This window comes from Poecilia mexicana, unplaced genomic scaffold, assembly GCF_051168715.1.
Source record: "Poecilia mexicana isolate PSO_F unplaced genomic scaffold, ASM5116871v1 scaffold_7, whole genome shotgun sequence".
Classification (NCBI taxonomy): domain Eukaryota; kingdom Metazoa; phylum Chordata; class Actinopteri; order Cyprinodontiformes; family Poeciliidae; genus Poecilia; species Poecilia mexicana.
The window spans coordinates 31,009,766-31,021,038 of record NW_028263376.1 but is presented as its reverse complement, the minus strand read 5'-3'; the positions used below and the strand labels follow the sequence as shown (position 1 = coordinate 31,021,038).

The window sequence follows — 11,273 nt, the reverse complement described above, 5'->3', positions numbered from 1 at the left end:
AGAAAATGTAAATGCAAGTCAGGTTTATTCATGAAAATTTGAAATAAAAATGCAAAACAGGTTGAGAAAACTTGAAGATACAGAAGAGTAGATAATTTCCCTTTGGGACCAATAAAGTGTTATAATTTAATTTGAAGAGACACTAAGCTGCTAATCAATGTTGTAGAAATTCCTGATTATTATGAATTTCATCCAGAACACAGAAGACCTGATGACAGTTTCACCCAGTCAGAAAAGCTGCAAAAAGAAAATAATGAAAATATTAATATAACTTTTGGACACTTTAGAAACATTTTTTCCATTAGAAGCAAAATTGTTAAACTGAAAGCGCTCGAGGGCCACATTTTTATTTAAATTAAAAGAAATATAAATTTACTTTTTAATGAAAAATTTTGTTCATTTAAAAAACTAATTTTAAAAATGTTCAAAGGAAAAAAGCTGCAACAACCTGGTTGCATAAATGTTCAGACCCCAAAACTACATTTGTTAAAGCATATTTTCTTAGAATTAAATGTTTTTTTTGGAAGAAGTGTTTCAGCATTCCACATTTTGAGTTGACAATATCCCACAAGCTAATGTTAGCATGTTGTTTGAGATCTAAGTTTAACTCTCACACTAACGTTTGCATACTGAATGGAGCCAATGTTAACCAACATGCCACTGATTGATGACCGGCATGGAAATGGTAGTATTTAAGGTAATATTAGCATTGTAGCTCATACACTTCTATAGCTGCAGGTCACATGCTAATGATAGCTAGAATCCTATAAATAGCACATATGCTAACTCTAGCTCAACTAATTTTAGTGTATGAATTGTAGTTTGCAAACCAGATGGAGTATGTTGCTGTAAATAACCCCAAATTAAGGTATTTACTTGTTTGCTGTAGGTCAACATGCTATCAATAGTCTCCATTTTGATCTTAGAATTTTAGCTAATTTTAACATTTAAGCTAACTTTGATACAAAACCTCAACTGAACATACTAAAAAGGAGTAAATCAGTGTTAGTCAACACGGTAGTGATAGCATACGTGGTATTCATCTGCCTTTAGCTAAATCTAGTATAACTAATGCACAAACTTAGAGGCTAAACTCACCGTAACAAATATAATCCACCTCCAGATACTTGTAGGTTCCAACGCAGGGGTCTCCAAACATCGAGTTACTGGCTCCGATGTTACAATGCTGTTTCCCGTTGCATCTGTGGTTTGAAATCAAGTCAGTTTCCAATAAAATGTGATTTTTATATTTGTAGACGTAGTTCACACATGTGCACCCAGTTTTATAAACATCTAGGAAATACTGAACTTCTGTACCTCTGACCAACTTTGTCTGAGCTCCTGGAGCAATGGATGTTGGTTATCTGGTTTGCGGGTCGACCAGTGATGCACGTCTTCTGATCGCTGCGTCCGTATGTAGCACTGGTCACATGTATAACCTCACCTTTGTCTGACAGTGAGAATTGAAAACGTTGGAGAGACAATTTCATGGTGTAATGCTCCAGAATTTCCCAATAAAACCAGTGATCTTACCACACCGGAGTTGAGCCACTGATCCCTCACATGCCACGGTGGGACCTTTCTGATGTTTTCTTTCAGGGTCTGTCATAAGAGAGATTCAGGTCACATTAATGAATACAAAGTTGGGTTAGGGTTAGGGTATGTTTCCATTTTCTCCCTAGTGGTTGTAAAAACCTCCTCAGCAAGTCAGTGTTCCTCTTAGGCCTCTAATGAGCCATCATTTGATGCAGGTGTGTAAAACCAGGGAGAGAATAAAACATGCAGGATGCCGGGCCTCCAGGACCGACTTTGGGCTCCCCTGGTCTAAACGGATGTTGAGTTAAAAGAATCAAACTCATTTTAATCTAATAAACCTAAAGACTTGATTAATTGTTTGCATCCCTAACTTTGACTAATCCCAGTGTTTCCTCCTTTACTTACATTCACAGGTGTAGTCCACCTCCAGGTACTTGTAGGTTCCCACGCAGGGATCTCCAAACACAGAGTTTGCTGCTGTGATAGAACAGCTCTGCTTCCCGTTGCAGCTGAAGATGGACGTTCAGAATTAGAGATTTAATCCAGAATCATCTCATTGGAGGTCAAATTGACACCAACAAAAACATTTATACCTCTCAGCAACTTTATCTGAGCTGCTGCCTTTTTCTCGACGACCACCAATGGGAACCTTCTTCCCAAAGAACTTGTGTGGACGAAACGGTTTTCTAAAACGTCTGAATGGACTGAACCATAAACTCCTGGAGCATCGGACGTTGGTTATCTGGTTGGCGGGTCGTCCAGCGATGCACGTCTTCTGGTCCCTGCGTCCATATGTAGCACTGGTCACAGATATAACCTTTCCTCCGTCTGACAGAGAGGATTGGAAACGTTGGAGAGACAATTTCATGGTGTAATGCTCCAGAAATTCCCAGTAAAACCAGTGATCTTACCACACTGGAGTTGAGCCACTGATCCCTCACATGCCACGATTGAACCTTTCTGATGTTTTCTTTCAGGGTCTGTCATAAGAGAGATTCAGGTCACATTAATGACCCGTCAGGACTCTGAATACAAAGTTGGAGATGGAAATGGAGGAAGCCCGGCCCTCCATGCTTTCATTAGCGTTAAAACACACTGGAGGTCCAGCAGCGCCTTCCTGTTTGACTCGGTTTATTAGTTGAAGGCGGCTACTCTTAATCCAGCTGCTGATAAAACATCGTTAGTGATGGGGAACATGGCTGACATGTTTAACACAGCAAAGAAAACATGATGGTTTGTTTTCCTGTCACACCTTACCACTCAAACAGCTAATGACTGTTTAATTCAAAGCTAATATTTTTATTGCATTTTTCTGTTTTTAACTGAAAACATCAACAACGAGCCGTTACATCTAATAAAAGTTTAGTGGAATAAAATTACTTTCTGGACAATTTCCTCGTTTGTTCATTTCTTTTATTTTATTTAGTTACTATGATACTCCAAAATAAAGCGAAGTGCAACCAGCTGCTAATTATGCACCAATTTCTGCTTCTCTGTTGCAAATAAAATCCAAATGAAACACATTAAACTTTGATCAAATTGTTTTTGGTAAAAAGGCGATTTAACTACTGAGCGACTGATCAAAACATCATTTCATTTTTAAAAATTACACCATCAGACGTTACAAAAAAAAAGTTATGTGGAATGTTTGGTGTCTTAAAGATAAAAAATTTATATAATTCATAATTACAAAATAACAAAATCAGGCAAAATAAGCATTTTCAGGGTCTGTCATAAGAGAGATTCAGGTCACATTAATGGCCCTGAATAGAAAGTTAGAGATGGACAGGCTGGAGAAAGCCCTGCCCTCCATGCTTTCGTTAGTACTAAAAACACAGAGAGTCCAAGTGGAGCAGGTTCAGCAACACCTTCAGCTCTGGCATGTTTGGACTGGTTTATTGGTTGAAGGCAGCTGCTCTTAATTCAGCTGCTAAAACATTGGTGCTGATGGGGAACATGGCCGACATGTTCTTTATGGTTTGCTCTCTGGTCACACCTTATACTTACACAGCTAATGACAGATTTATTCAAAGTTATTTGTTCAGAAAGGAATCAACAAAAACCCTCATTACCTGACAAAATATTTACTTTTTTTCTATTAATTTCTAGATTTTAGAAAAATGTTCATCATAATAATTAACATATAGCCAGATGCTAGACAATGTCAGACTGAGCCTCAGAGATCAGTCTCCATCCTAAGCTGACAAAGTAACATTAACATAGATCCTTCCTCCCAGCAGCTTTATAACCATCACTGCTCCCAACAAACTCAGTAAGTATTCACATCCTTGCTGGTATCTGTACAGCTTTACTTATTCTGAAAAACAAATCTGTTATTGTGCAGTTCTCAATGTCAGTAATTTTCAATGCTCTGTATTTTTAGTACTCAAAATACACTCAGTTTAGGGCTGTTGTAAACGAATATTTTAGTAATCGAGTAATCTATCGATTATTCTTACGATTAATCGAGTAATCGGATAAAAAAAATTATAAAATGAAATATTGGTAAATCTGGCATAATACCGGTGTTACATCTAGGGCTGAAACGATTCCTCGAATGATTCGAGTACCTCGATTACTAAAATTCCTCGAGGAAAATTTACCTGCCTCGAAGCTTCGTTAATTTATGTTTTATTAGTTAGCGCACCGTGTTCCGGCCGGGACTTCATTTGCGTTGCGCGGAGCTCTCACTTCCGCCTCTGAGTTGTTGACAAAAGCTAAGTCTCAGCGGCATAAAGTCCAATCTTCAAGATTGGCCCGTGGGGATTTTATTGATTGATGATAATGCCCGACTTTTTATCGTTTTTGGGGAACCAATAAGCATCCTTAAAATGACTGGGGAATGCCTGGAGTACGGCAGCATTTCTCCTCCGGGGCTGCTGGTTGAAAGCGAACGGCGGGAAGAGCGCTGAGGTGAGCGGATAGACTGAACAGGGCGGGCGGCTGAGTAGCTGATGCTTACCGTGGAAATGTAGCTTTACCGACGAACCGCACAATAAATTTCATATCCCGGTCTGAAGAAACGGGTGGCGGAGCGCATCGTACATGGCTGGTAGATGAGTTTCTGAGTGTGATCAGTGAAGGTGTCGTAAATATCCCGTATTGCTTCCCCCCGTGTTCGTCCCCCGGTCTAACGGTTCGTCAGTCCGCTGGTCTATTTCCTCCCCTCCACCCCATCTTACGTTCGTTCATTCGCCCTCTCCTCCCACTCCAGGCGGCATTTCCCGTATTTTCAAACGCAAAGCGTGACAGGTTAGGTGGCAAGGTGAGTTTAATTAATCTATTAAACTCACTGAAGATGAATACATAAACTAAAAGCTGGATTGTAGACATTTTTTATAAGCATATTTGTGAGCCTGCCTCTTTGTTATTAAATTCAATATAATTTCAGATTTTTCTATAACTTTTCTTCTGGTTAACTTAGAAAGTGAGCTATTATTGTTACAGGTTAGTTTTCTAAACTACAAAAAAGCAACTGTTAGGGATGCTCAAATATGAAAAATTGGACTGATATTGATATCTGATAGTAACACCGGTATTATGCCAGATTTACCAATATTTCATTTTATAATTTTTTTTTTATCCGATTACTCGATTAATCGTAAGAATAATCGATAGATTACTCGATTACTAAAATATTCGTTTACAACAGCCCTATTACTATCAGATATCAATATCAGTCCAATTTTTCATATTTGAGCATCCCTAACAGTTGCTTTTTTGTAGTTTAGAAAACTAACCTGTAACAATAATAGCTCACTTTCTAAGTTAACCAGAAGAAAAGTTATAGAAAAATCTGAAATTATATTGAATTTAATAACAAAGAGGCAGGCTCACAAATGTGCTTATAAAAAATGTCTACAATCCAGCTTTTAGTTTATGTATTCATCTTCAGTGAGTTTAATAGATTAATTAAACTCACCTTGCTACCTAACCTGTCACGCTTTGGGTTTGAAAATACGGGAAATGCCGCCTGGAGTGGGAGGAGAGGGCGAATGAACGAACATGGGGTGGAGGGGAGGAAATAGACCAGCGGACTGACGAACCGTTAGACCGGGGGAGGAACACGGGGGGAAGCAATACGGGATATTTACGACACCTTCACTGGTCACACTCAGAAACTCATCTACCAGCCATGTACGATGCGCTCCGCCACCCGTTTCTTCAGACCGGGATATGAAATTATTGTGCGGTTCGTCGGTAAAGCTACATTTACACGGTAAGCATCAGCTACTCAGCCGCCCGCCCTGTTCAGTCTATCCGCTCACCTCAGCGCTCTTCCCGCCGTTCGCTTTCAACCAGCAGCCCCGGAGGAGAAATGCTGCCGTACTCCAGGCATCCCCCAGTCATTTTAAGGATGCTTATTGGTTCCCCAAAAACGATAAAAAGTCGGGCATTATCATCAATCAATAAAATCCCCACGGGCCAATCTTGAAGATTGGACTTTATGCCGCTGAGACTTAGCTTTTGTCAACAACTCAGAGGCGGAAGTGAGAGCTCCGCGCAACGCAAATGAAGTCCCGGCCGGAACACGGTGCGCTAACTATTAAAACATAAATTAACGAAGCTTCGAGGCAGGTAAATTTTCCTCGAGGAATTTTAGTAATCGAGGTACTCGAATCATTCGAGGAATCGTTTCAGCCCTAACTCAGTTTGTATTTTTAAATTAAGAAAATCAGTTCCACATTACCTTTTTTCTTTAGAACTAAACTGTATAATTTAGTTAGTACTGTAATGTACAGTACTAAATTTAGTTATTCTTACAGTACTGCCTTAATGTACAGTATTTCTTTAATTTTTTGTCTTTTTTTGTATTTTATTTTTGAGTCTAGTTGCCTTGATTGCCTGACATTTTGCTGCCATTCCACAGAAATCTGTGACAAAACACAAACATGGGAGCCCTGTGCTGTATTAATATGACGGCCCACATGGCTTGAAAGCTGAGACTTTTACACAGGAGCCAACTGTTCCCCAGCCAGATCAAATGGCATTTGGAGCTGTTGACTGAATTGACTTGAGTTAGTGGTTATGTGAGTTTGGTGCATGTCAACCCGACATATAGGGGTCGGCTGAAATGGACTCTGTAACATGAATACAGGAGAGTCCCAGTAAGACTGGACCAGTTTTTAGGGACTTTAGGGGACACCACCACCAACGAATAGCTAAAATTCACGACACACCCTATAAAATTACTAATAACTCCTAATTTTAATAGTTCAAACACCAGATATACAGTTAAATGAATTAATATAAACAGTTGAAAACGTTAGCCCTACCTGAACTAACATCCATTGTCTTTATTTCCGCTCTTGAAGGTTTCAGCCAATCAGCGGCAAGAAAAAAAGAAGGCTGCTCTTGGATTGGCTGTTTGGAACATGCCAACTGCTGGCGGATCTCAACTTCCGAACTGTATTTTCTTTCAGATAAACAATTAAAAATGTGAACAGACGAATTTACCACAAATTATCTGTGACATTCTCCCCTCTGTCGCTTGTTCTGACTCTCCCAATAATGTTAGACTGTTTTTAAAATTAATTTAAATTTTTCTATTTTATCACAGAACAATGTTAGTTGACTTTAGTTGTAATAAAAAGGCTGGATAGGAATCTAAAATATGGGCTTTTCAATATGAAAGGAGGATTGTAAACTTGCACTTTTTTTGTTAGTTTTCTTTCTTCCCGATTGAAATAAGTATGATAGCTGGCACTGCAAGAGCTAACAGAGGTCATCCTGCTTCTTGTAGCTCCATTTTCAGAGCTTTGCTTCTTTTTAACAACTTAAATTTTTCCTCCTCTGCTTGGAGAGTTTGACCAATCTCAGATGTTTCCACCGTTACTTACGTTGACAGGTGTAGTTCACCTCCAGGTACTTGTAGGTTCCCACGCAGGGATCTCCAAACACAGAGTTTGCTGCTGTGATAGAACAGCTCTGCTTCCCGTTGCAGCTGAAGATGGACGTTCAGAATTAGAGATTTAATCCAGAATCATCCCATTGGATAATTGACACCAAAATAGACATTTGCACCTTTTAGCAACTTTATCTGAGCTGCTGCTTTGAAACAGACGGGCACGTCCAACGTTTACTACGATTTTTGCTCGATGACCACCAATGGGAACCTTCTTCCCAAAGAACTTGTGTGAACGAAACGGTTTTCTAAAACGTCTGAATGGACTGAACCATAAACTCCTGGAGCATCGGACGTTGGTTATCTGGTTGGCGGGTCGTCCAGCGATGCACGTCTTCTGATCGCTGCGTCCATATGTAGCACTGGTCACATGTATAACCTCACCGTTCTCTGACAGAGAGGATTGGAAACGTTGGAGGTTTTAAGCTCCAAACAATCAATCAAGGCAGTTCAAATTGCTTTGCATCATAAAACACAAAAATAAAGTTATAAAACCATCATGCAGTCACCTATTAAGAAACCAGTAACAAACTTTACATTTTGTCGAGTGCCATCATCAAAATCATCAAGATGTCAAATACAGTGGTCAATATTTTATTTATTATGTTTCAAAAGCAACTCGGAGCAGGTGGGTTTTAGCCTTTATCTAAAGAATCTCAGTGTTTTCGCTGTTCTTAAGTTTTCTGAAAGTTTGTTCCAGATTTGTGGTGCACAGAAGCTGAATGCTGCTTCTCCATGTTTGCGGAACCTCAGAGGTCTGGAGGCTGATCCATCAGCAGCAGATCATTAATCCGTTCAGTGATTTATAAACAACCAGCAGAAGATTAAAGACTGTTCTCTCAGTGAAGGACTGTAGAACTGGGTGGTGTAGAACTGGATGATCTAGAACTAGGTGGTGTAGAACTGGATGATCTAGAACTGGGTGGTGTAGAACTGGATGGTGTAGAACTGGGTGATCTAGAACTGAGTGGTGTAGAACTAGGTGGTGTAGAACTGGATGATCTAGAACTGGGTGGTGTAGAACTAGGTGGTGTAGAACTGGATGATCTAGAACTGGGTGGTGTAGAACTGGATGGTGTAGAACTGGATGATCTAGAACTGGGTGGTGTAGAACTGGATGGTGTAGAACTGGGTGATCTAGAACTGAGTGGTGTAGAACTGGATGATCTAGAACTGGGTGGTGTAGAACTAGGTGGTGTAGAACTGGATGATCTAGAACTGGGTGGTGTAGAACTAGGTGGTGTAGAACTGGATGATCTAGAACTAGGTGGTGTAGAACTGGATGATCTAGAACTGGGTGGTGTAGAACTAGGTGGTGTAGAACTGGATGATCTAGAACTGGGTGGTGTAGAACTGGATGATCTAGAACTGGGTGGTGTAGAACTAGGTGGTGTAGAACTGGATGATCTAGAACTGGGTGGTGTAGAACTGGATGATCTAGAACTGGGTGGTGTAGAACTGGATGATCTAGAACTGGGTGGTGTAGAACTAGGTGGTATAGAACTGGATGATCTAGAACTGGGTGGTGTAGAACTGGGTGGTGTAGAACTGGATGATCTAGAACTGGGTGGTGTAGAACTTGGTGGTGTAGAACTGGATGATCTAGAGCTGGGTGGTGTAGAACTAGGTGGTGTAGAACTAGGTGGTATAGAGCTAGGTGGTGTAGAGCTAGGTGGTGTAGAGCTGGGTGGTATAGAGCTAGGTGGTGTAGAGCTGGGTGGTGTAGAGCTAGGTGGTGTAGAGCTGGGTGGTGTAGAGCTAGGTGGTGTAGAGCTGGGTGGTATACAGCTAGGTGGTGTAGAGCTGGGTGGTATAGAGCTAGGTGGTGTAGAGCTGGGTGGTATAGAGCTAGGTGGTATAGAGCTGGGTGGTGTAGAGCTGGGTGGTGTAGAGCTGGGTGGTATAGAGCTAGGTGGTATAGAGCTAGGTGGTGTAGAGCTGGGTGGTATAGAGCTAGGTGGTGTAGAGCTGGGTGGTATAGAGCTAGGTGGTGTAGAGCTGGGTGGTATAGAGCTAGGTGGTATAGAGCTAGGTGGTGTAGAGCTGGGTGGTATAGAGCTAGGTGGTGTAGAGCTGGGTGGTATAGAGCTAGGTGGTGTAGAGCTGGGTGGTGTGCTCCATCTTCCTGGCTTTAGTCAGAGCGCCAGCAGCAGCGCTCTGGGTCAGCTGGGACTTCAGTCCTTTAAAGCTGAAAATGTTCTTCAGGTGATAGGAGGCTGATTTTGTAACCATCTTTATGTGGCTCTGAAGGCTCAGAGTTCCTCCTGATCTCTGGTTTCCAGCTGTAAGAACTGGGTCGTTCCAAAGATAATAACTCCAGTTAGAAGCAGAACCAACAAACCCAGGGATCTTACCACACTTCAGCTGAGCCGCTGATCCTTCACACGCCACAGCGCGAAGCTTCTGGGAGCCAGCTGCAAATAAAACGCCGTCAATCACGAGGAATTAATACTAACGAGCAACGTTTCCATGCTTTAGAGCTCCCTTTTACCTGAAGTTATCAGCACACACGATGCCGCCAGGACTAGAAGAGAATAAACTTTCATAATGAGCTGCAAGTTTAGCAGGATTCAATGGAAATTATTATTAAAATTATTAATAGTATTCAATCTGAATTCAGGCTGACAGTTTATAAATTCATGTACATATGATCCCAGTACTCAGAGTTATTTGTTTTGAAGATTAGAGAATAAAGTGGCTTTATTGTTTGGTTCATTGATTAATGATAAACTGAACTCTGTGAATAAAGAGATTTATTCTTATTTTAGAGATTATGTTCAATAACCAACCAGAGTTTCAGTCTGGATTTAAAGCAGAAAAAAATGTTCTGTCCTGGTTTTATTAGACCTGAGAGTTGAGTTCAGGTTTAGTTCAAGTTAAAGGTTTATTGCCCTCAAACAGATTAATTATGACCAATTTAAGTTGTATCTTTTAGTTTCTATTGCAGCAATGTGTGGCGTTCCACAGGGTCTTAAACTTAAACCACTGCACATGACCTTACCAAAATAATTGATCTGGCAAATTAATTAACATTTTGAAATCAGTATTATATTATACATTACATACATCTTCCCTAAAATAAACTGTATCCTGATGACTTTCTGCAATAATTAAGATTTTAAATTCAGGACATTTATGCTGAGTATAATAAATGTTTTAAGTTTGTAATTTATTTTTAATAATTATTTTTACCTTATTTAAACAAATTTGTTGTTTTTAGAAACTAACTGATCCGTTTATTTATTAGTTTTAAAATCGGAGCAGGAAGCAGATCCAGCTGTGCTTCTTTGCATGTTTCACCCACCAGTTACAGACCAGAGTTCCCAGTTTTCCACTGGGAAATCTGATTCCCACAAAACAAAGCATGAACTGCAGTAACTGTTAAAAATAAAAAAACTTTTCATTAAATATTTCAAACTCTTAAGTTTTTCTCTCTTTCAGCTCCTTGAATTGAATTTGTTAAAGCAGACTGAATTAAAATGTCAGCGTACTCACAGAGCGTGGAGCAGAGCATGATGGAGAGCCGGATGGATGCTGGAAGAAGCTGGCCGCTCATATTTAAGCCGTTCTCCGTTTCCGAAGAAGGGAATCCATCCCATAATCCTTTGTCACTTTCTCCACCAAAACAAACTGCTGGGTAAATTTGAGTTTGTGTTTATCTTGGCGTTGTTTTATGTACCATTCTCACAGTCAAACACCTGCTGTCATCGCCTGACACACATGCAGCAGCAGCGTGCATTAGATCAGAAAGGGCTTGCCGTACAACTGGTGGATGGAAAGTGGAAATCTTGGAGCGACGACAGAATCAGGAAACGTTCAGAAATCATCCAGG

The 11,273-nt window shown here is 40.3% G+C and overlaps 1 protein-coding gene across 1 annotated transcript; it reads right to left on the bottom strand.

The window, feature by feature from the left end:
* Positions 1–6: 6 nt before the first annotated feature.
* Positions 7–11,022, bottom strand: LOC106925017 (L-rhamnose-binding lectin CSL1-like). Its single transcript, XM_088007468.1, has 12 exons — positions 10,937–11,022; positions 9,933–9,965; positions 9,796–9,855; positions 7,561–7,831; positions 7,377–7,480; positions 2,448–2,516; positions 2,130–2,364; positions 1,942–2,045; positions 1,534–1,602; positions 1,318–1,450; positions 1,099–1,202; positions 7–237 (listed from the first exon to the last, which is right to left on the bottom strand). The coding sequence occupies exons 1-12, from the start codon at positions 10,995–10,997 to the stop codon at positions 221–223; spliced, it is 1,260 nt and encodes a 419-aa protein (XP_087863594.1). The 5' UTR covers positions 10,998–11,022; the 3' UTR covers positions 7–220.
* Between the last annotated feature and the right edge of the window lie 251 nt (positions 11,023–11,273).

Excerpts from the sequence above, each read along its gene's own strand:
- LOC106925017 (XM_088007468.1), bottom strand. The coding sequence starts at position 10,997 with ATGAGCGGCCAGCTTCTTCCAGCATCCATCCGGCTCTCCATCATGCTC. Across the intron at positions 2,046-2,129 it reads TCAGATAAAGTTGCTGAGAG|CTGCAACGGGAAGCAGAGCT; the intron begins GTATAAATGTTT and ends GTCCATCTTCAG. Across the intron at positions 1,203-1,317 it reads TCAGACAAAGTTGGTCAGAG|ATGCAACGGGAAACAGCATT; the intron begins GTACAGAAGTTC and ends TTCAAACCACAG.